A 26,827-nucleotide genomic window follows, 5' to 3' on the forward strand; every position below is an offset into this window, starting at 1 on the left:
CCGTTCGCTCCCAATACACGTTCGCACCCTACACGTTCGCATCCAGCACGTTCGCCCCCTGGGCCACGGTCCGTTCGCGCCCTATTTGTATTCAAATACCGGTTAAATTATCAGCATATATCTATAAGTACATATATATATTGGTAACTTTAATCTTCACACATGGAAATAAACGCTCTTTAGCTGATATACAACACCATGAACACCTGAAAACATTTGATTTGTGGCCCGGTTTTTGTGTTATTCGTTGTTATTTATAGAATGGCACTTTATTTTGAAACAATAAAAAAAAAACTTATTTATAGCAAAACACTAACTAAACTCGATTAAAAAAATTATTCAACACAAAACCAATCAAAAGGGTGCGAACGTGAATGGGAGCGAACGGACCCGGATTCGTTTAAAACGGATGAAGTTACGATGGCAAGTATCAGAGACATATCATACATTTATTATATGTCTCTGATAGTATATCTTCCAGGTGAACACTATATTTATGCTGCGGTTGTAAAAGGAAAAACTTGAAAATTCTGCGAAACAAAAATAATGTTAACATGTTAAGATTTTAGCAGTTCACTTCGTTTTCCCTTTGTGTGCCTCTCAATTTTTGGTTTTTCCCTTCCTGACGTTATTTTCTAAATATAGAAGACAATTTACATTGTTAATTTTCATTGGATAAAAACCTAACGTGACATGAACTATACACTGAAACGGGAAGCTCGGAGACGACATTTTGTTTAGAAGATAAATATTATTTAGAGTGAATTTTGTGTAAAGCATTGAATCTTCAGATGGGAGATTCTGGAATTGTTACAGATATCAACTCTTTGTATGAGTCTGCTGAGCTTGACAATGATGACAACTTTTACAAACTGCAAAGCAAAGCCATAGTTGGAAGGTAATTTTTTAGGACTTGACAAAGTTTAAGATGACGTCAGGGCCTCGCTTCATGAATTTTATTTACCTGGAAAACAAGTTCTTTTAATTTCAATCCAGAATTTTTTAATGATTGATTATTGTTTGTAGAACGAAAAATTACAATTCTACCAAGGGGGCGTTGACATAGACTATATAAATGAACTTTTACCTTTATTAATCTTTATTTATCGTGTCGTGTCGTATCTTTTTCAGACGCATAGTCTTATAATTATTCAATGTTTGTAAACTAATAGTTTCATTTTATGATTTATTTAAATGCAGCTATTATTGAGTTTGATAGTTTGAAACAAAACAACAAGAAAACAAAAAAGTACAAAAATGTACCAGTAAAAAAAATCAACACTCAACAAGGTCAAGGTCCTGTGTGTAACAGGGCTTAAAGAAAAAAAAATATCTTGGGTAAGAGGTACAACTGGGGAATCTGGAACCAGTTATCATATGCAATGCACATGAACATACATACATGTACATACAAGAATTGATTAATCACCTGATCTTTTTGGTGATCAAATGGGTGTCTGTTTAATGTCCAGTGGCAAATTAAATGCATACAAATTGAATATGAATCTAGGCAATCACACTAAATAGTTGAATAATATACTTTATGTATGGGCTTGTGTGTTTACCTTTATTCAGAATAACTTGCAATCTGGGTAAATTATCTATCCAGTATGTAAACTTTGTATGGCAAATCATATCTTAAACAATTTTGCTATATTTTTGTGTAAATGAACCAAACTCATTATCATTCTTCCCATGAAACACTTCTACCTTCACCCTGATTTGACCTTTTTTAGGTCATACCATATACATTCATGACATTGTCAAATAAGGAGATGTGGTATGATTGCCAATGAGACGTATAAATGACATGGAATTAATCAATTATAGGTCACCGTAAGGTAGATATGGCACAAAATGTGCACCTGAATATAGGTATCTTGTTTTGTTACCCCCATTGAAGCAATGGTTACATTGGTTACATTGGTTACACACATGGACCTTTACTAAATGATATGCAATACCGGCATTATAACTGACCATTTCTGCTGCAAACTGAATAGGTAGGGGTAGAGCTATTACAATGATTACATACACATTGAAGTTAGGTTACAATGGTTACATGCATGTGGAAGTCAGGTTACAATGATATAATACATATGGTTTTGGGATAACAATGGTTACATAAATGGGAAATGATGGTAACAATAGTTACATGCATGGGGAAGTCGGGTAACAATGGTTACATGCATGGGAAATCAGGTTACAATGGTTACATGCATGGGAAAGTCGGGTTACAATGGTTACATGCATGGGGAAGTCAGGTTACAATGGTTACATACATGGGGAAGTCAGGTTACAATGGTTACATACATGGGGAAGTCAGGTTACAATGGTTACATGCATGGGAAATTAGGTAACAATGGTTACATGCATGGGAAATTAGGTTACAATGGTTACATGCATGGGAAATTAGGTTACAATGGTTACATGCATGGGGAAGTAGGGTTACAATGGTTACATACATGGAGAATCAGGTTACAATGGTTACATGCATGGGGATTGCTGGTTACAATGGTTACATGCATGGGGAAGTCAGGTTACAATGGTTACATGCATGGGAAATTAGGTTACAATGGTTACATGCATGGGAAATTAGGTTACAATGGTTACATGCATGGGGAAGTAGGGTTACAATGGTTACATGCATGGAAAATCAGGTTACAATGGTTACATGCATGGGGAAGTCAGGTTACAATGGTTACATGCATGGGAAATCAGGTTACAATGGTTACATGCATGGGGAAGTCAGGTTACAATGGTTACATGCATGGGAAATTAGGTTACAATGGTTACATGCATGGGAAATTAGGTTACAATGGTTACATGCATGGGGAAGTAGGGTTACAATGGTTACATACATGGAGAATCAGGTTACAATGGTTACATGCATGGGGAAGTTGAGTTACAATGGTTACATGCATGGGAAATCAGGTTACAATGGTTACATGCATTGGAAGTCGGGTTACAATGGTTACATGCATGGGAAATCAGGTTACAATGGTTACATACATGGGAAAGTCAGGTTACAATGGTTACATACATGGGGAAGTCAGGTTACAATGGTTACATACATGGGGAAGTCAGGTTACAATGGTTACATACATGGGGAAGTCAGGTTACAATGGTTACATGCATGGGGATTGCTGGTTACAATGGTTACATGCATGGGGAAGTCAGGTTACAATGGTTACATGCATGGGAAATCAGGTTACAATGGTTACATGCATGGAAAATCAGGTTACAATGGTTACATGCATGGGGAAGGAGGGTTACAATGGTTACATGCATGGGGAATCAGGGTAACAATGGTTACATGCATGGGAAATCAGGTTACAATGGTTACATACATGGGGAAGTCAGGTTACAATGGTTACATACATGGGGAAGTCAGGTTACAATGGTTACATGCATGGGGATTGCTGGTTACAATGGTTACATGCATGGGGAAGTCAGGTTACAATGGTTACATGCATGGGAAATTAGGTTACAATGGTTACATGCATGGGAAATTAGGTTACAATGGTTACATGCATGGGGAAGTAGGGTTACAATGGTTACATACATGGAGAATCAGGTTACAATGGTAACATGCATGGGGAAGTTGAGTTACAATGGTTACATGCATGGGAAATCAGGTTACAATGGTTACATGCATTGGAAGTCGGGTTACAATGGTTACATGCATGGGAAATCAGGTTACAATGGTTATATACATGGGGAAGTCAGGTTACAATGGTTACATACATGGGGAAGTCAGGTTACAATGGTTACATGCATGGGAAATCAGGTTACAATGGTTACATGCATGGAAAATCAGGTTACAATGGTTACATGCATGGGGAAGGAGGGTTACAATGGTTACATGCATGGGGAATCAGGGTAACAATGGTTACATGCATGGGAAATCAGGTTACAATGGTTACATACATGGGGAAGTCAGGTTACAATGGTTACATACATGGGGAAGTCAGGTTACAATGGTTACATGCATGGGGATTGCTGGTTACAATGGTTACATGCATGGGGAAGTCAGGTTACAATGGTTACATGCATGGGAAATTAGGTTACAATGGTTACATGCATGGGAAATTAGGTTACAATGGTTACATGCATGGGGAAGTAGGGTTACAATGGTTACATACATGGAGAATCAGGTTACAATGGTAACATGCATGGGGAAGTTGAGTTACAATGGTTACATGCATGGGAAATCAGGTTACAATGGTTACATGCATTGGAAGTCGGGTTACAATGGTTACATGCATGGGAAATCAGGTTACAATGGTTATATACATGGGGAAGTCAGGTTTCAATGGTTACATACATGGGGAAGTCAGGTTACAATGGTTACATGCATGGGGAAGTCGGGTTACAATGGTTACATGCATGGGGAAGTCAGGTTACAATGGTTACATGCATGGGAAATTAGGTTACAATGGTTACATGCATGGGAAATTAGGTTACAATGGTAACATGCATGGGGAAGTAGGGTTACAATGGTTACATACATGGAGAATCAGGTTACAATGGTTACATGCATGGGGAAGTTGAGTTACAATGGTTACATGCATGGGAAATCAGGTTACAATGGTTACATGCATGGGGAAGTAGGTTTACAATGGTTACACACATGGAGAATCAGGTTACAATGGTTACATGCATGGGGAAGTTGAGTTACAATGGTTACATGCATGGGAAATCAGGTTACAATGGTTACATGCATTGGAAGTCGGGTTACAATGGTTACATGCATGGGAAATCAGGTTACAATGGTTACATGCATGGAAAATCAGGTTACAATGGTTACATGCATGGGGAAGTCGGGTTACAATGGTTACATGCATGGGGAATCAGGTTACAATGGTTACATACAAGGGGACGTCAGGTTACAATGGTAACATACATGGAGAATGAGGGTTACAATGGTTACATACATGGGGATTGCTGGTTACAATGGTTACATGCATGGGAAATCAGGTTACAATGGTTACATACATAGAGAATGAGGGTTACAATGGTTACATACATGGGGATTGCTGGTTGCAATGGTTACATGAATGGGAAATCAGGTTGCAATGGTTACATACATGGCAATGGTTACATGCATGGGAAAGGAGGGTTACAATGGTTACATGCATGGAGAATGAGGGTTACAATGGTTACATACATGGGAAATCAGGTTACAATGGTTACATACATGGGGAAGGAGGGTTACAATGGTTACATGCATGAGGAATGAGGGTTACAATGGTTACATACATGGGGATTGAGGGTTACAATGGTTACATCATGGGAAAGTCAGGTTACAATGGTTACATACAGGGAGAATGAGGGTTACAATGGTTACATCATGGGAAAGTCAGGTTACAATGGTTACATACATGGAGAATGAGGGTTACAATGGTTACATACATGGGGATTGAGGGTTACAATGGTTACATGCATGGGAAAGACAGGTTACAATGGTTACATACATGGAGAATGTGGATTACAGTGATTACATACATGGGGATTGAGGATAACAATGGTTACATGCATGGGAAATCAGGTTACAATGGTTACATACATGGGGAAGGAGGGTTACAAAATATTTGAAATAACATGATCAGTTTTTTTTAAACATTTTAACAGATGGTTGTCAAACGGTAAATGAACAAAAAGTTACAGGACAAAAATTCACAGGACGGAAAGTCACAAATAATTTGTGACAATTGTTTGAATATACAGAATAAGAATAAGAATAAGAATATTTATTGAATCCAATTAAACATGTTAAAGGTCCCTTTTCCGAGCATATACATATATATATATATACAAGAGAAAGATCTTTGAATATTTTCTTTTTGTCCAGCCTGCGACTTTTGTCGCAAAAGCGAGACATAGCGATCCTACATCCCGTAGTCGGCGGCAGCGGCGTCGTCCACAAATATTCACTCTGTGGTTAAAGTTTTTAAAACTTTAATAACTTTCTTAAACTATACTGGATTTCTACCAAACTTGGACAGAAGCTTGTTTATGATCATAAGATAGTATCCAGAAGTAAATTTTGTAAAAAAAATCCTGTTTTTCCGTAGTTTACTCAGAAATGGACTTAGTTTTTCTTCCAGTTAACATTACATTTACTCTGTGGTTAAAGTTTTAAAAATTTTGATAACTTTCTTAAACTATCCTGGATTTGTAACAAACTTGGACAGAAGCTTGTTATGATCAAAAGCTAGTATCTAGAAGAAAATGTTGTAAAAATTTATTTCCTGTTTTTCCGTATATTACTTATAAATGGACTTAGTTTTTCTTCCAGTTAACATTACATACAGTCTGCAGGTAAAGTTTTTAAAACATTTATTAGATTCATAAATCATCCTGGACGTTTACCAAACTTGGACAGAAGCTTCTTATAATCAAAAGATAGTATCTAGAGCAAAATTTTTAATAATTGTTTCCCCATTTTTGTTGAACCTGCGACTAACAGCTAAAGTAGGCGAGACACTGGGTTCCATGGAACCTTACTGATTTTTATTACATTAGATTAGATTAGATTAGATTCTTTATTAAGATAACTAAAAGTACATTAGTGTTCTCCATTACAAATCATATGATAATATACAAAACAACATTTCAAAGTTTCACATGTAGATCATGTACTATATATATATACATGCAATACAATTTACACATAATTTTAAGAATTGTTTCTTATTTCTAATGCATCTCTAATAAATTTGTATAAATAAATACTTTCAGTAATGTTTTGTGGATTTAAAAGTTTAAAAACTGAAAAATAATTATGTGAATCTTTCAAATCTAAGATCTAAGATTGGAAAAAAGTTTGCCTTAATTATAACTTTATATTAATCACAAGATATCAAAAAATGTTCTTTTGTCTCAACTTCAGTGCAAAATTTGCAAAAACGTTGTTCTCTTGGAATTTCGGGTTTATTATATCTACCCTGTTCTATATTTAAACAATGAGCACTGATACATAGTTGTGTAATTTTACTTTTTATATTTTTGGTAAGATTGGTTTGAAGATAGAAGGGAATAAAATTTGGAATAAAAATATTACTGAAAAACATCAGTTTACTGTCCACAACTCCAGATTTGATTTTTTGTAGTTGTGAGTCAGATTGCTGATTATAATAATAAGATAGTACTTTAAATATTCTATTTAGGGTAGAAAACCAGCATTTTGAGTTTTCTTGAGATAATTCTTGATCTGCAGTAAATGCACTATATAGTATTCTATCTCTTTTTATTTTAAGTAAGTCTCATATAATAGTTATACATTAAACATAATGAGAAAATCAACATTGGATTCCTGTTACATTCAAGTCTACTAGCCATATTTGATGACTGTCTTTTGACCCCCAGAATAGATTTCAACATCTTGTGTTGTAATTTATCAATTGGTAGATTGTCAAAATTATTTAAATGTATGTGACATATATTTATTTCACTGTTTATGAAATTGTTCATAAGCCTTGTTAAAAGAAAATTTATTAAATTTTAATCATGCAAATGATATATTTCTTGGCACCATGAAGCCGTTTAGGTACCAAATGAGCCACTTTGACATTTTTTTTTCTTAACAATTATTTGATCATTATTGATATTTATCAAATAAATTTTAATTACAAAGTTGGTTTATATATTATAGTTCAAGGAAAATACAAACTTTTTTTTTAAATAAGTTTTTTCTTCTTAAAAGAAAAATTAAATCTCAAAACTTAATTGTGTCTTTTTGTCCTGTGACTTTCTGTCCTAAATTCTTGTCAAACAACTACATTTTATTATAATTTACTTGCTTCTATTTACTCTTTAAATATTCTATCTATTGTTTAATATCTGAACAGATTATGACATCAAACATTTCTTTTTTTTTTTGTTCAGACACTGATGTATACTCAATACACAGGTGCAGTTGGTATATTGCTGCTTAAAGATGTGGACAATTTTTAATTTCAAAATTGAAATAGTTTCGTTTGTCATAGATTCTAGAAACAATTTAATAAAATCCTACTTAAAAATTTTTTAAAAATTATCCAAAAGTTTAATATTCCAAATTAACTACTTTCATTATTGTGACTATTTCCTGTAATTTTTTTCCTGAAACCTTTTCTCTGTGATTACTTTTTTCATGACTTTTTCTCCCACATTCTTCAGGAAATGCCAATTTGATTCTTCTGTCTAAACATTCTAAAAAGTATAGGTTTCTCTATAAAAGATTTTACTTAATAATTCTGATTTTTCTAAACTAAGTCTGTGTCTTAACAGTCTGAATTCTGTCTAAATATGTGTCAACACATTCGTAACACTGTCAGAATTTGTCTCAACATGCTCTAAATGCACTCTTCACGGTCTCAACTTAAGTCTGTTGTTGTCCTGACACATTTTATACTATCATAATTCTGTTTGAAAAAGTCTGGATATGTACAATCTGAACTGACATGGTGTCTTCTGTAGTAAAAACAAGTATGATTTTTTTTTCTGCGACAGACCTCAGAGACTACCATAACACAGTAGTCTCAGGACCAACTTAGTCAAGGTCTTTAAACTCCCCTTATAGCAGGACTTTGTTAATGTTAATGTCAAGACCAATTATGGAATCACATTTAGCAAGGGAACATTCTTTTGAATAATTCTTTTATCTGAATTCAAGAATGTTAAATGATTATGATGGTGTTTTATTTGTGTTGACAATGATCATCCAAAAAATAAAATATGCTGGTTGTTAATCTTGATCAGTGTAAAAAAAAAAACATCTTCTCCTCTTTATTTTAGTCTAACTTTATTATATAATGATATTCCATTTTTAAACTTGCCTTAAATTTAATGAATCAATAAACATCTTCCCCAATATAGCAAACTTTATCATTTGTTTATTACTTATAATTCAAACTCTGGGTATAACTTACAATCTTAACTCTGTTTATTACTTATAATTCAAACTCAGATTGATACCTAATTAATGTTAATATCCTGAGTATTGTCTATTCTAGAGACATATAATATATGCATTATATGTCTCTGTCATTAAAAATTTCATATTTGCATGGCATATCAGACAGCTTTGCAATTTCATAAGATGTATCAACAGTAAAATTACTACTTCTTCTCAACCATAACTTCAACATATTTGAACACTAAAATTATTTCTTTAAACATGTCAGAGACATATAAATACATACATGTCTCTGAACATGTTTATTTTTTTTTTTAAATATTATGTTATCTCATCTAATATTTTTATGCATGTTTTTAACTTCTCTGTAACCTATGTCCTTCATGGTTTTATGAGAATAAACTATATATCTATCTATATAATAATTTGTTTCAAATGGAAAGTTGTAAATTTCTTCAACATATTCAAATGTAAATCAGACATGTTAGAAAAAAAAATATAACATTGAAATTAAAATTAAAGTGTGTCTTTGTATTTATGTATTTATTGAAAAAATAACTGTATTTGAATAAACTCTAAAAAAAAATGTAAAAATGTTAGTCCTAAAATAAAACCATGCCCTTATATTGAACAGTTTAAGACATAACTAGCAAAAATTCTGAATTAGAATCTGTTGACTGAAGACATTATAATGAAATTTAAAATTTGTTCAACATACATCAAAACTATAAACATGATACACACAGATGTAAAATTCAGCAAGATTAAACAGATTGTTGAAGAAGTGGTTGATAAGATAATCAATGTCTTTGCCTCTGTGTTTTTAAAGCATGTAGTTGTTATTTTTGTGTCTTTATTATTTATTAATTTTTGGGCTTACTTCTAAAATTAACAGGAAAAAAATATAGTTTACAAAAAGTTCCCACAAGATGATAATGAAAGCTTAATTTGTTTTATATTTTTGAACAGAGATTATAATGTATTATATGTCTCTTGTTAAAATAATGAAAATAAAAAAGACAGCATAAAATAATTTTATAGCATTATGAATGCTATCTCCTTTAAGAATGTAGGAAAGAAAGTCACAGGATTCTATTTTGAAGTTGACAGAAACAGGGACTTATACATGATGGGACTTCAAAATCTTTTGGTAGTAATTGGTGCTTTCAAATACAGCAAAGGACTTTCTTGCATGTCTTGGTGCACTAGAAACAGAGTTTTAAAACTAATGACCTTAAAACAAGTGTTTTAGAAGCACAGAGTGCATATATATGATATAAGAAAAGATCAATATAAACCATTAATAAAAAAGTTTGGTATTAATAGATATTATGATTTTGCAATTAAATGACTTTTTAATCAGCACATGGCACATGATTGACTGATGACTTAGTGCAAATTGCAAATTATCATGTTCAATCAACCATATCCAATTAACAATTGAATATTTAATGGTCATTAGAACTGAGGGCAGAAACTTAATAATTTTTTTCCATGTGTTTAAAATTGTTATTTCTTTGGATTATAATGTTTGTTTTTTTTTTTTTTTTTTGTCACAAACTAATTATAATATGTTTATATGACAATAAAAATATTATCAAATTTTGCTGTAATAAATATATTTTAAATATATTTATTCAATAGAGAAATAATGAATTGCCTTAATTTTAAACAATGTTGAATGCAGATCAGTCTCTCTAAGTATAAACAATATGATTTTAGAAAATTAATTTGAGAAACACCTTTTCAATAGAAAAAGGCAGGCATTGTGAAAGTTTGCATTATATTCATTAGAAGATGATATTCATTATTCTTCAGTTGTCAAAAAATACATGTAAAAAATAACTTAAATTGACAGAATTATTTAAAATGTATAACATCAAAACAAACAGTCATGAGACAATTTTTTCATAAAAAATGTTATGAAGCAATATGTTCAACCAGGGACATATAATCTGTATTATATGTCTCCTGTTCAACTAGTTTTATTATTTCATTTTATTTTTGAATTATCTTGTCATAATCACAGCTAGTCATTAAATTTGACAAACACATATATTTTACCTGAGACACTTGACCTGTAAGTTATATAATTTTAACACTTCAATGCAGTCATGATTTCCCTTTATCCTTGACTAGTTTTTGATTTATACCTTGTGTATTAATTAAGCAACAGGGGGTATAATGATGGACATATAGGGCCATCATGGTGGACATAGTTTTTATGGCCACCATTAAAAAGATAAAGTCACAAGTAGTGTATTTAACCATTGTAACCTGACTTTCCATGCATGTAACCATTGTAACCCTACTTCCCATGTATGTAACCACTGTAACTAGACTTTCCCATGCATGTAACCACTGTAACTAGACTTTCCCATGCATGTAACCATTGCAACCCTCATTCCCCATGCGTGTAACCATTTAACCTTATTTCCCATGCATGTAACCATTGTAACCCGACTTCCCCATGCATGTAACCCGACTTCCCTATGTATGTAACCATTGTAACCTGATTTCCCATGCATGTAACCATTGTAACCAGACTTCCCCATGCATGTAACCATTGTAACCTGATTTCCCATGCATGTAACCATTGTAACCTGACTTTCCATGCATGTAACCATTGTAACCCTTATTCCCCATGCATGTAACCATTGTAACCCTTGTTTCCCATGCATGTAACCATTGTAACCTGACTTCCCCATGCATGTAACCATTGTAACCCGACTTCCCTATGTATGTAACCATTGTAGCCTGATTTCATATGCATGTAACCATTGTAACCAGACTTCCCCATGCATGTAACCATTGTAACCTGATTTCCCATGCATGTAACCATTGTAATCCTAAATCACCTAAACTATTGTTACCAGACTGACTTATGTAACCTATTGTTACCAGACTGACTTATGTAACCTCACAGCGATGAATACAGGGGTTGCCATGGTAACATGATGGCATAAAGGATTCTTGCATGTGTGTAACCAGTGTAACCAATGTAACCATTAGGTCAATGGAGGTTACAAATGTACCAGGATTTGAGAATTTCTGAATATATGATGATTTATGATAGTTTGTATGAGTGTAACCAATGTAACCAATGTAACCATTATGTCAATGGGGGTTACAAAACAAGGTAACTTCATTCTGGTGCACATTTTGTGCCTTATATGCCGTAAGGCCGTCAACATTGAGTAAAACCCATACTATAAAGTCAGCTATACACTGTATCAGGGTCCTGACATAACAAAATGTGGAAAAATAATATTTATGACAGCAAACAAACAAAAAACATTCATAATAAACATCCAGTCCATGACAACCACTGAATTACAGGTTCCTGGCTTGGGACTGGCACATACAGAATGTGGCAAGGTTAAACATGATAATCGCTCTACCCTCCCCTCACCAGAAATAATGATATAACAGCACAACGTAAGGACAAACTGTAAAAATCAGTTGGAATAAACTTGTTTGCCTTTAACCAAATATTTAAATGATGTAAGGATAGAAGAAGAAAAAAGTATGTTCCCCTTAGCATGCTTAGTAAAAAAATGCCCCTTTTATGCCTCAACAGAAAATCCTATTACATGCAGTTGCATAGATTTATTTATAAATATGGCTGAAGCGCTTATAACCCCACTTAAGACATATTTTTAGTAATGAGTAAATTCATGGAAAATTTTCAAATAAACATTTATTAATATATTTAAAACAACGCAAAACATTTATTAATAGATTTAAAACAATGCACTTTTTGGTAAAAATACAAAAATTTAATTTTAGAAGAGAATTGTTAAAAAAGATAGATGTGACAGTACATGTACAAGAAATAAAATGATAGATGATTCAAAAATGACTAGCAAAAATGTGATACATGTACATGATGGAATATATATATATGAAAAAAAGACTGTCATGATGTTTTCTTGTCTGATATGTTTTTTTGTACAAGTCTTATCATGCTTATTATGCAAGCTTCGTATTTGAGACCAATTTGAGATTATTATTTTTTTGAATTGTCACAAAATATTTTCAAAGACATTTTGGATAATAACACTGAAACTTATTTTTGTATGTGAAAAATATGGTCTACTTGTTTTCCCTTGGAATCACTTGATTTTTAAAGCAGAAGTACATATAAACGTCTGTGCATAGCATATATATATATATATATATGTAGGACTCGGAGGTGCGATGGGGACGCTGAAGTGCACTGGTCTGCACCGAAGTGCGATGATCCTTTGTTGATGTGCGATGGTCTATAAGATGATTGATGACTATTTAAAAATCTACAGATGTCCAATTATTATGAGAACTTGATTCTTTTTGTGCCCAGCGCAACGAGTTTCGGGGGGGGGGGGATAGAAATAATCCCAACATCACACATCAGTGATCCTGTAAAAATTGACAAATTATTGTTAAAATCTTTTTTTTTGGTTTGCACAAATTAGATTGCTCAAGATACCTGACATGTTGTTAGACCTGATTAATATACATGTATTAACAGTTAGATTCAATTGAATGTTGATTTAAAAGAAAAATTAAACATCAATGACTTAACTTCAAAAAACTTTAGGAAAAATAAATTGGAATTTATGCAAATATCCCTCATAATTTTTTCCAGGATGGACAACTTCCACCTTGGAGTTTGAAAAGTTAACATCTATTAGCGTCCCTAAAATGACTTTCTTTTCTTGAAAGATAAAGTATTTTGAAATGTATACATGACATGCAAAATTTGTATCAAATGTTTAACCTAGTAATAGACTTCTGGTTTTATTGATCACATTTAAAAACAAAATTAAAAGATTTTGCATGGAGAAACCCTGTCATGATTTATTAAAGGCAAAATGTAAACTTTAGTCTGTTCATAAGTAAAAAGCGCACAGTAAATGGATTATAAGTAAGTGATAGATTTCACAGAAACGTGAGCAAATTTGATAGTGGCCCTCTGTAATGGATAACACACTTATTTCACAGAAACATGATCAGACTTGATAGTGGGTCTCTGTAATCGATAACACATTTATCTCCTCACTTGGAAGATGACTTATACCCTTCCAAAGGTCACAGCCCATCTTATCACAATACAAAATAGGTTTGTTTACATCGTAACTAGATGTAATCAAATGATAAATTCCTCTATCAAATACTGTGTTTGTTGATGCATTGTACCAACCGGAGGTCCTCTTTGTACGAAAGGGAGGTATAGTCTAAGACTCTTCAAAATGAAGTTACCAGTTACAAGGTAGTCATTTCTTATATTGTCAACTGAATTTAAGAACTTGAAAAAATATACTATATATAGTTTTTCAGATCCTTGTTCATTGTTTTAATTGTCATGATTGTGGATTATTATTTGGCAATCATACCAAATTTCCTTATAAATTACTTCTATTGGCGTCAAGTGTTACTATCATATAACTTTGAAGTTCACATATTTTGCTATAAATACATGTGACATGCTGAATTTTTGTCTGAGAAAAAGAAATAAAAATCATTTAAAAGATGCATATCTTTTGAACATTCAAACTATCATAATTATGTAGTATTAAGAATTTGTTTTTCCTCCCAATGTATCTTCCGGTTTGATAGCATTCTAATATCTTAATTGAACTTTGCTCTCACACTTGTATTTGATTATAGTGTTTATAGTTGAATACAAATGCCCCTGAACATGTTTTTACTTTTAAAAATGGCACCAAAAGGGAATGTATCTGGAAGAAAGTGCCTTTTCTTTAGTTTTTATTTGAATAATAATATTTCTGATAATAGAACTTATTTTTGACTTAAGTTATTTTTAGGGCCAGTGCTTACAACTATCTAAGCAGAGACGAAACTTTAAGTATTTATTTGTAATGTTGAAATCAATTGTTTTCGTTGTGCAGTTTTATGTACTACTAGGGATTATTAAGTCAATCTGAAATAGAAATCAATTGTTTTGAGCAAAGAATAAAGTGTGAATTTTTGCAGTAAATTAAATTAGAGGTGAAAAATGTGAAAGTCCCATGATTACAAGGAGATGTGAGCCATGGGACAGCAATGCATCAACAAAAATAACCAAAAGGTATATGATGTTTTCAAAAACAAGTTGAACACTTATAGCCCACTAAGAATGGAAGAACCTGTATAAGATTCACTAAAATCCAGGTACTTTAATATGAAACTTGCAGAAGGTGATGAATTGCAATGTAAGACATGTCAAACTAGTAAAATGCTGGACAGGTAGAACTTAAATTTACATAAAATTTCACTATTGAACTACTTGCTTCCAAAAGAAAGTTGGTACAGTACTAAATCAACAGACAGGAACACAGCATATCATATGCTTTAGTTATGTTTGCACAGATATTTTACTGATAGAACTCAGTACTGATTTCTCATGATACTTTAATGTTAAGATTGGGGTCATATTATAATTCTATACAAGAATATGTAAGACTCTGTGAATTTAATGAAAAGATGTTGTATTGATATATTGTCATGTATAATGATATATGCATATATACCAAATATTTTAGGTCAATAATTCAATAACATTATCTATATTGTTAAGAAATTATTTCAATATTGTTATCTTTGCAGTCCAAAAGTTGATATTAAACACACGAACATGCCTCTACGAGCCAATCTAAAGTTACAGCTACAAAGACAGCAGATTGAAGAGGAGAAGAAAAGAAACCAGACCTTGTCACAGTCATACAAACCTCCCCCTTCACAACCACAGGTCATACAGTTTCCTATATCATCATCAGTTTCAAATGTCGACTTGAATGTAGCACCACAGATACTTAAAGTAAGTGTTTTACAGTCATCATCAACCTGTTTAACATACCTGTTACATGTTTTGTGCTCAAAGGTGTTAAGCATTTTATTTGACAATGAGTGTAGCAAAATATCCAATATATAACACTGGAACAAAGCAAACATTTGAAAGAAAAAGTTTGTTTTACAGTGATTGGAATAAGCTTGCTTGATTGGTTGTTTTGGACAATGTCCAGTGGCAAATATTTCATGCATATTAAGGCCAAGGAATAAACTTTACCATTGATCTTTTTGTCATTTGATGGTACTTCATATTCTCCAATTCTCTTTTACCCATTTCGTAACAAGTCGAACTCTAGACATTTCTGTTTCCAGTTTTTGGGGTCAAACTGTCGAGGTCAAGTCACAACAGTAAATAAAAAGACTGAACTTAGGCAAAATTTTTGTTTGCAGAAGTTAATCTTTTGAACCATATTTCCATCCTTTACCAAACCAATTTTAATAATGCCACATGGGAGGAAGAGATGCCTATAATGTTTGAGGTAGTAGGTAAAAGTTCAAGGTCACTACCTGAATAGACTAAATTTTATGGGAAATTTCATTCCTGACAAAAAGTTTAGGGAATAAGGGGCCAAAAATAAGCATTTTTCTAGTTTCCAGACAATAACTTGTGTTCAAATGTATGGATCTCTCTGAAATTGTACTGCAAGGTACCATACATGTATATACCATAAAGGGAAGGCTGGGATTAATTTTGGGGGTAATTCCCTCAAAATTTTAGTAATTAGGGGCCATAAAAGGGCAAAAAAAACAAGCATTTTTCTAGTTTCAGGACAATAACTTGTGTGTAAGTGTATGGATCTTTATGAAATTGTACTGCAAGGTTCCATATCACAAAGGGAAAGCTGGGTTTGAGTTTGGGGGTAATTGCCCTAAACGTTTAGGAATTTGGGGCCAAAAAACAAGCATTTTTCTAGTTTCCAGACAATAACTTGTGTTCAAGTGTATGGATCTCTCTGAAATTGTACTGAAAGGACTCGGGCGATAATCTTGCCGGCGAAATGATGATTTAAGTGGCCAAAGAATTTTGAAAATCGCTAAATCTCGCCAGCCGACTGACTTCATGGCGAAGTCAAATCGCTATGAAAATCGGTAAAAGGGAGACAACTTGTGAATTACAAGTCTCTCAGGTAAAAAAAAAATGGCGACTGACAAGGAAAATCGAGATTTTCGAAACGACCCAGGACTAATACTGTCGACAATCAATTTAAATAAATACAACGGCGACTTTGAACTTCCTTGGATATAACATTTAAAACTATTCAATCGGAAAACTGACCGTCTGTTCAAGTTATCATTTTACAATGATTTTTATCTGAGGATGTTGCGTAATCACTCAGCTGATTTGTTTTATTTTTATTTATTACGAGTCGATCAATTTGTACTATTCGGTGGGTTAAGGGTGGGAATTAACGGTAGATTTATTATATTCATTGCATAAAAATTGAAATATAAAAGGTAGAAAGACAGCTGATGGATAATGAGATTGCAAACGTACGACACTCGACCAGCTGTGATCAGCAGTGGATTTTTTTTTCATGACAATTTCGTTGATAGGGAAGATATCTTTAAAAAATGATAGAAATTAGCTCTGCATCGGTTAATTAATATGTGATTGACAGATATTTTCATTTATAGGCTTACAATCTTTAACGAGAATCTCAATTTACAACTACATGTAACATGATGTCCTTGACATTCAATAATGTTTTACAAAATAATGACAAGTGGTGATATAAATTAAATTCCCAGTCATGTGAAATTCATCAGGTAAACTGGGAGTCATATTTTTCTGGACATTTAAAAATAAATTGAGGCAGATGCACATGAATTTAATGCATCATAATATTACTAGGCTACTGAGTAACTCCCTCATGTCCCAAGCAACAAATTTTATTTAAACTTTGACAGTACAAATGGTATCAATGAATAAATAACAACTATATTGTCTAAACCTTTTTATTAAGAACTTTCTATATATACATTTTGTACAATAACATGAAAAAACTATATTTTTTATTGCATATAAAACAATTTCCTTAGTGATAAGCACGAGAACACTATGCAACCGAAACGGTAATGGAATCTCACTTCTCCAAGAAATTGACCACTTCTCCCTTCTCTCTCATGGAAGGAGAAGTCACTTCTCCCTCTCCAAAATCCTAGATTAGGCCCTGTGCAGCAAGGTACCATACCACAAAGGAAAAGCTGGGATTGAGTTTGGGGGTGATGAATTCATAAGGAGGTTCAAAAAATTGGGGGGGGGTTCATTTTTTTTCTTTAAAATTTCCATTTTAAATTGGTTATTTCTGATTTATATATAAAAGCAAATAATAATGATATGGTTTGAATAGGTAAATTAAAAAATTTTAAGTTCTTAGACCACTTTCATTCTGTGTGAGAAACCTATGCTGTGTCAAATATTTAATTACAATCCAAATTCAGTGCTGTATCAAGCTTGAATGTTGTGTCCATACTTGCCCCAACTGTTCAGGGTTCGACCTCTGCGGTCGTATCAAGCTGCGCCCCAGCGGAGCATTTTATTATAACTAATTTTGAGAAGTGACATATATACATTGTAATCTCCTATGATAAGTAGAAAGCTATTAAGTGTTGAGAGGTTGCATGTATAATTTCCTTTCTGTATACAAAATGATCCATGACAAAGGCTACAGGAAATAATATGTTGTACCTCTTACCAATGACAGGGTAATTATGGGATCATTTTCCTCACAGAAATACTGTTTTCGTGTTTTCTATGTTTTAACTATCTGTTCCTTTTGTTGGATACTTAGATTTCTAGCTTTTGACATCATCTGACTTTGGGAAAAATCCAAGGTTTTAAAGATATATGCATATGTAAAAAATTAAAACACATAACGTGTTCAATTTTGGGTCTGATCAGAAGTTTTGTTTTGCTGGGTTTTACCCTTTCCCTAAGGCATGCAACACCTACCATTGGTCTTTTGTGGGGAAGGGGTTCTCAGTACAAACATTTTATCAATTTTAATGAAAACACACTATTTTTTTCAATAACATACAATATCAAGATTTTTTTTTTAAACCAGTGTTGATTTTACGATTTTACTCATTTCCAATAGGAACAAAAAAACATTTTCACTTCTGAAATATTTTTTTCAGATGTTTGTAATTAATGTTTTGTATGACACAAAAATCCAAAAGTCATCTTGGTTTTGTTTTAATGAGGTTTAATTTTTTTCTAATCATGTATAAAGTTTTTTGGTCTCTTGAGTAATATGATCAGAACAATTGGCATACTATAGATCTGCAGAACTAATGTAAATGTCCATGGACTGCCTAAACCATTGGCACTGGGCCTCTGTGGTCCCTATTAACCAGGTTACCAGGGACACTGCTCCTTAAGCTGGAATAATTAGGCCACCCTTAACAAATTCTTTGTTTGATGTTGCATACCCATACCTTGTAGGGTTGGGTAGAAAGTTAGGGATTTTTTTTAGTGAAAACAACATAATTTACATGTTTTAAACAAGAAAACGATGTTAGAGTAGGAAAACATCTTTTTAAAAAAGAATTGAAATGATTTGTGTCATAAAATTTTTCGGATAGGCTGCTTTTTAAGTGGGTAGGTAGGCAACATCAAACGATTTAAATACTATTTTAGGCCTTACAAAGTAAAAGTAATAAAAACATTTAAAAATCCATAGGAATTGTCTACAGGTCTGTGGCTGTTTTCACGAAAAGTCATGAACATTTCTGTTTAACTTACGAGCAATTTTCATTGTAACATTTTTTGTGAAAAGAGTTGCAGTGCAAATATATACTGATAAGATAAGATAACTTTTATTTTTCCAATAGAGGGCCTATAATGTGCAAAATCAGTACAATGATTAGCACATTAAACATTTATGATAGTGATAATACAAAAGATAACAGCTCAAATATGGAATATAACATGAGTGAATAATATAAACACAAGCCATAATGTTTAGTGTTTGTTGACCATGCATCAGTAGCATCTTCATATCTAGTCTGAAATAATTTTTCTTGAGCTAAGTCTTCCTCATGGCTGATACAGATGAATAAATATATGTACCCTGTAATCGTATTCATGCATTTCTAAAAAAAATGGTACATGGATGCTGAATAGTATTAGTACAACTTTTTGTTAGAAATGCCTGAAGAATTTAACTGGCTTTATATCTGGTTTGTAAACAAGTTCCCATGTAAAATATCCACACAAAAATTAACAATAAAATCACTGACATGCATGAATGTAGGGATGAGAAGAAAACTGTAGATTATAAAAACTTTAGATAACCTGTGAGAATTTGAATGTCAAGGCCTATGTAGTGTGGACTTGTATAGTAATTAGGCTGTTAGCCTTGGATAAACTGTCTTGTATCAAGTATCATTAATGAGGGGGTGGTGTCCTTCATCAGATACTTTGTATGGGAAATATTCTTAGTCAGCATGGGCTTAAAGGTAAGAACATAAGTTTAGGGAAATGTTATTTTTTTTTTAGAATTCATAACATTGAATTTGTTTAAATTTTGTCTTTTTTGTTCTTGTAACCTGTAGACCCATAATATCTTGCAAAGAGAATTTTTTTTATTTGTATGTATATACAGTGTATATAGACATGTAGTCTTGGTAGTCTTGGTATGACAATGTTGGCAACCTCTTGTTATAACAGGAAAAAAAAAACACTTACTTAATCTTAAAGAACATCTTAAATAGTCCCAAAAGCACCCCCCCCCCCCCCAAAAAAAAAAGAAAAAAGAAAAATTAGCTTGATATTTAAATTTTCATTGGTTTGTATGTAATTTTGTGGTGAATTATACTTATCTTGTTCTATGGCAGTGCCAGGTACAGTTAGTTTGCACCTTGTTTTAATATTCATCTTTCACACTTGATCGGTTAAAAATTCAATATCTCTGTTTGCCTGATCCCGTATGTTGCTTACAAATTTGTTATATCCTGAAAGTTATATATGAATATATATAAATTTTGAAATTATATTTATGTATTCCTGGTAAGTCAAAAATTAAACTTAATCATTATTTGCAGCAGTTGTTTTCCTCATGGCCACCTCAAATTTAAGTTCTAATTATTCAAAGATGAAAAGGTTTAAACAGGAAGGAGGAAATTTAAATCAGGAAATATATTGTCAGCATTTTAAAAGAGTATTAACTAATGTAGATTGATTTAAACATCCTAATGGTACATCAAGAAGACCTCTTAACTGTCTAATATGAACTTTTGTCCCCCTGCACACTGCTCGATGAGGTTATTCACTGTTGTGCCATTGAAAAAATAATTTGTACCAGTTTGGACAAAGAAGTTGTATGGAATAAATATATGTATACATATATAATGAAAATTGTGGTTTTGTCAAGTGTAGAAACTGCTTCTAAAATAAGTAAATATGGAAAAATTGTGGAAGTCAAGCTTCAGAAATCTTGGGTAAGCACCAGAGGTCACACATATTTTGATATGGGTAATTTTTCATGTTTCTGATTTATCATTTTCAATGAAAATTTAAACGCAAGAAAATCAAATTGATTAATAAACTAGGAAAAATAAAGTAAAAATTTTCTAAAATTTATATATAATTTTATTAATAGGTTCACTTATTTTGCAGGTCGAGTCAAAGTTACAAAACCCCACTCAGTTCCATGTCCAAGAGAGCAAGAAACGACAAATTCATATGTTCCTTAGCAATCCTCATGGCAAAGTTACATCAGTACAGTCTCTTCCAGTCTCAACTCACTCACAAGAGCCTCTACATACACTCAGTGGTAGTGCCCCACTGGACCAGGAAAGTCCTTTGTCGGCAGACCTTAGTAGTTCAGCCTTGTCCAATGATATGGTAGACGTAAGTATATATTGAGTGGTGCCATCAAGCTAATACTGTGGATTCATTATTAATAATTGGATACCAATGATTGTGGATTTTGGGTTACAGGGGAACCCTGAATTTAAATTTTCAACAAATTTCAAATTTTCTATTGAAATGTATGCAGACAACACCATGAAATCAAATATCCACAAAATTGCACTGTTTCCTCAATCCACGAAAATGTGTACCCATAAAATAAACGAGAATCCACAGTAACTTAATTTTTATGCCCACGCCGTCCTTCTGTACATCTGTCCATCTGGGCACTAAAACACGAAAGTTGATTAGCAGGGAAAGTTTTCACTAAATGAAATTTCTGTCAATTATATGTTATGAATTTGTAATAAATGTAAAAATTTGTCAATAGAGGACTTAGTTTAGTATAAAAGAACTTGTTTCATATGACTTTAAATTATAATAATTAAAGCTAGATGGACATATTATATCTTTTAAAAACATCTGTTTCAATTATTGTTTTTTTTTCAGATGGACCTGATTAATGAGTTAATTAGTTTACAAACAGTTGATCCTCAAATGGACAGTGATCTCAGCCTTATAGAACCAACTCTGGACCATCTTTCATCTACTGTAAGTGGACCACTTACATTCAGTTTATGTATTTTCCGGTCGACGCATGTTATATCATTGTGATGCATTTGATATATGTATTATTCATACATATAGTCTGAGTAATACATTTTAGTCATCAGAATTTGAAATACTTAATAATTTGGCAATCTTTTTTAAAATCTGATAAAATTGAGGATTTTTTAAAATATTTTAGCTCCAGCTTAGATAGGATATGACTCAAGATATTTACTTTTGAATGCAGGGGTGGGGGGGGGAGATGTTGGATATGGGATTCCAATGTTAAACTGTAAAAGCTACATAACAGAAACAACCTAAGTCCTAGATTTATTATTATGCTTAATCAAAAACGATATTTATAATTGCAGTTGCCACATGCAAATTTATTTGACATATATGAAGTACCAAGAGAAAATTCTAACCAGCCATCTTCTTGCCCGGCCAAGTTTCCGCCCACCACAACCCCAGATTTTATGACAGACGAAGAAGCCAGAATGTGGCAGAAAGACAGACAAAAGAAGGATAACCACAATCAAAGTAAGTAAAACTGGTTGTACAAGTAAAAATTCGTAAGGGTTCCACAGAACCCAGTGTCTCGCCTACTTTTGCTGCTAGTCACAGGCTCAACAAAAATGGGGAAAAAATTATTAAAAATTTTCTTATAGATACTATTACTTGATTGTAAGAAGCTTCTGTCCAAGTTTGGTAAAAATCCAGAATGGTTTATGAATCTAATAAATGTTTTAAAAACTTTTAACTACAGACTGTATGTAATGTTAACTGGAAGAAAAACTAAGTCCATTTATAAGTAATATACGGAAAAATAGGAAATATATTTTTACAAAATTTCCTTCTAGATACTAGCTTTTGATCATAAACAAGCTTCTGTCCAAGTTTGGTACAAATCCAGGATAGTTTAAGAAAGTTATTGAAATTTTAAAAACTTTAACCACAGAGTGAATGTAATGTTAACTGGCAGAAAAACTAAGTCCATTTATAAGTAAAATACGGAAAAACAGGATTTTTTTTTTTTATAAAATTTACTTCTGGATACTATCTTATGATCATAAACAAGCTTCTCTCCAAGTTTGGTAGAAATTCAGGATAGTTTAAGAAAGTTATCAAAATTTCAAAAACTTTAACCACAGAGTGAATATTTGTGGATGCCGCCGCCAACAACGGAATGTAGGATCACTATGTCTTGTTTTTGCAACAAAAGTCGCAGGCTCGACAAAAAGGACAAAATCTACATTGTAATATATGCTCAATAACTGAAGAAACACACCATCTCTATTAATCTCTTTGGAATGAAAATTTCTATTGCATTTATCTTTTTTAAGAATAATAGAAATGAGTCAAAATTTTTACACAGAACGTTTAAGTCATAAACACCAAATTCTGTGAAAATGAGAGTTACTTAATTTTAATTTTGGACATTTCAAAAGACACATTTTTAAACTTAAAAACAAAAAAAGTGTTGCCAAATTGGTGAAAAGGTAGGTCCTGTGTATCTTTTCACTTGAAAGCAACAGAAATGACTTTGATTTTCAGTTTCTTAATCAAATTCTTGTCTGATGATCAATTTGAAATTGGCTTATCTAAGACTTTTGTTTTTGACTTTTGTGGTTGAAATCTCCATTGTCACCATTAAAATGATTTTTTTTTTTGTAAACGCCTCATTAATTTTAATGTTATGCTGAAATATAATAGGTTTCTACAACTTGTTGCAATTACAAGAAATTGTGAAACTACTAGTACTATATATGTAAGATGTGGTGTGTTATTTGTGTGGTTAAGTATATTTTGCTAGTTAGATAATGTACAATTTTCTCCATTTCCAGTTAATATTTAAATAAATTTTAGGAAATTAGATCATTCTACAGCTATGAAAAGCTGTTCATTTTAATACTTATTTTCCAAATAACTTATGCAGTACTCTGTTGATAATTTCATAATGCTTTTCTATTTTTACAAGTTAGGTATTTCTACAATATTTAAAATTACATTTCATAAAAGATAGGACTTTGTCCTCAAATAAGTGTATGTATTCATACATGTACTTCAAAGTAGTGATTTCCTTTCGTATTTATTGAATGTATTTCGGGAAGTCATCTAAGTGGGGATGTGTCCTTAAATCTATTGTGACAAATCTGTATAGCAATAAACTTTAAAAATAAGTTTTTTAAATGATTTATTACCACATGAAACATCTTAAGAAGAAGTTTTCTTAATCTACCAACATTCACAATTTTTTCGAGACTAGGGGCAATTTAGACCTTGACACAGTATATAGAGACACTTGTTTATTGTTGAAGATAGTATGTTATCTTCTATTTTTTGTGTTGTTGTGTTGCTGTATCATACCCCACATGCTTATTTCTGTAGTGCTGTTGATTCATTGTGGGTTCCAATTTTTATGGATAGAGGAAAAATTGTATTTTTTAAATGCATACTTGTTTTTGTGGTTTTAACAAAATCTGCATAAAACCTTGTAGAAAATCTGGATTTTGTTTAACTCTGATTTTTGTGGTTAACTTATATCCACGAAATCAACGTAAAATACCACACCACGTAAAATAATGAATTCACAGTAGTCATCTTTTCCTGTAAATTGACTATTTAAAATAACTTAAGATCACTAAGTTAGTTCTATTTTTCCTCTTTTATAGTTGAAAGACGGAGACGGTTTAATATAAATGACAGAATAAAAGAACTAGGAACACTGTTACCAAAGACTATAGATCCGTAAGTATCATACATTAGGTTTATAGAAGGAGGTATATTTGAGGGATGCTATATAAACAGGTTGATACATTACTCAAGCTATCAGGCGTATTAAAATTATGGTTCTAAAAGAATCAAATTGCATGCTATTGACTTTGTTTTGGACAAATGTAAAAGGAAAACCATAAAAATTGGTTGAAATCCATCTTCTGAATTTATGTTGAATAGTGTATCTGAAGCTCTTAAATGCTTGTTAAAGTCATAATGTATTCCTTGCAAAAAGCACTTTTGGTTTTATACCCCTGGCAAAAAAAAGTTGGGAGGGGGTATATAAGAACCACCTTGTCTGTCCGTCCGTCTGTCCATCTGGCTTTTTGTCTGTTGCATTACTTTTGTAGCATTGAACGAATAATACCAATTAAGTTCAGTCTGACTTTGACCCCTTATAGATTATATCCTTGTCTATTTCTTGTAATTTGTATGGCTCAGAACTTTTGTTCTGTAAAATTTGAGTTAACCAAACTTGATAAACAGTTGTGTCATGGACTGGGGGTGTGGCATATACCAAAGTCAGGTCACTCTGACCTTGATTTTGACTTTGGCCCCTCTGATTGTAAAACCTTGTCTGATTTGTGTCCTGCACATAACTTTTGTAGTGTTGAACTAAGTTCGACCAAAGTTGGTATGTTTGATGCATCATGGGATGTGGGCTTGTCATATAACAAAATCAGGTAATTCTGACCGCGTCAGTTGAAGTGTGCAGCTCTATTTTTCTCTTGCTCTGTTGAATTTTTCTCAACAACTACAAGTAATATGCCATACTGAGAGAGGTTTTAAGTTCCCTCAACGTTCTATTCCTGTTTGCCATAACCTTTCATATATTTGAAATGATGATGCAAATTGATAGATTTATGTATTTACTGCAAAATAGAGACTGTCTTAAATAGCAAAGAAGCTCACAATACATCTTGTTGGCACACTTTTACATTACTGTACCTTATGATAATAGTCTTATGATAGATTGTAAGATAGATTTCCAGACCAGTAACAATGTGTGATACAATTAGTTCTGATCAACTAAAGGAATGATCAAAACAATGAATCTATAAGGTCTTCTCACACGGTGTTATCTAGTTTCTGTGGATTTATTATTATTTGTGGGACACCAACTAATTTCGTGGGTACAGGTGAACTACAATTTTAGATGTACAACGAAGTACACATTTTCAATAACCTTTTATGCAGGCTTTTGTTAAACCACAAAATCAAATATCCACGAAATTCCATGATTCCATTATTCCTTGATCCACGAAATGTAAATGAATCCACAGTATAAAGCTTAGGTAGATTGTTTAAAATCAATATTGACTTGCTGTGAATGAGAAAATAGTTTAATTTCCCTGACCTCACTGACATTCTGTATAATGGCGTGGTCATCAAGTAATTATGTATTTAGCATTTTAAAGTATAATGATCATTAAAAAAATTACACCAGAAATGAAGCAGTAAGTATAGCTGCATGTATAGTGTCATTGTGAGAGAATTGAAATATTTACTGATAAGATAAAATTACAAAAGCTTGGGGGTCAGCATTGTGAAATTGTCATTTAATGTAACAATAAAAAGGAACTAGTAAATGTATTGTGCACCAAACAATAAGTCCTTGTGTCAAAAGCAACAAATCCTGTTAATTTCCTTCTTCCCAATTATGTTGGTCATGGCCAGATTTTGACATATTTTATTTAAGTAGGACAAAGAAGAATTCCTTACATCACTTTATTCACCAGTTTACACTTAAGATTTCCTAGTCAATCAAACTAATAAATTTTGATCAAATTATATTGAGAACTTTGATTTATTAAACCCTTGACTTTAAATAAAGTTGTAATATTTATGTATGT

At 32.4% G+C, this 26,827-nt stretch overlaps 1 protein-coding gene across 1 annotated transcript in view; it reads left to right on the top strand.

The window, feature by feature from the left end:
- The first annotated feature begins 685 nt into the window (after positions 1-685).
- Positions 686-26,827, top strand: part of LOC127701653 (microphthalmia-associated transcription factor-like) — a 31,442-nt gene continuing 5,300 nt past the window's right edge. Inside the window, exons 1-6 of the mRNA XM_052205681.1 lie at positions 686-898; positions 15,494-15,704; positions 21,357-21,590; positions 22,101-22,202; positions 22,571-22,739; positions 24,872-24,947. Of these exons, the coding sequence (XP_052061641.1) occupies positions 792-898; positions 15,494-15,704; positions 21,357-21,590; positions 22,101-22,202; positions 22,571-22,739; positions 24,872-24,947 (899 nt within the window). The 5' untranslated portion in view covers positions 686-791. The remainder of the gene's footprint in view (positions 899-15,493; positions 15,705-21,356; positions 21,591-22,100; positions 22,203-22,570; positions 22,740-24,871; positions 24,948-26,827) is intronic.

Source organism: Mytilus californianus, unplaced genomic scaffold (assembly GCF_021869535.1).
Source record: "Mytilus californianus isolate M0D057914Y unplaced genomic scaffold, xbMytCali1.0.p SCAF_1, whole genome shotgun sequence".
Classification (NCBI taxonomy): domain Eukaryota; kingdom Metazoa; phylum Mollusca; class Bivalvia; order Mytilida; family Mytilidae; genus Mytilus; species Mytilus californianus.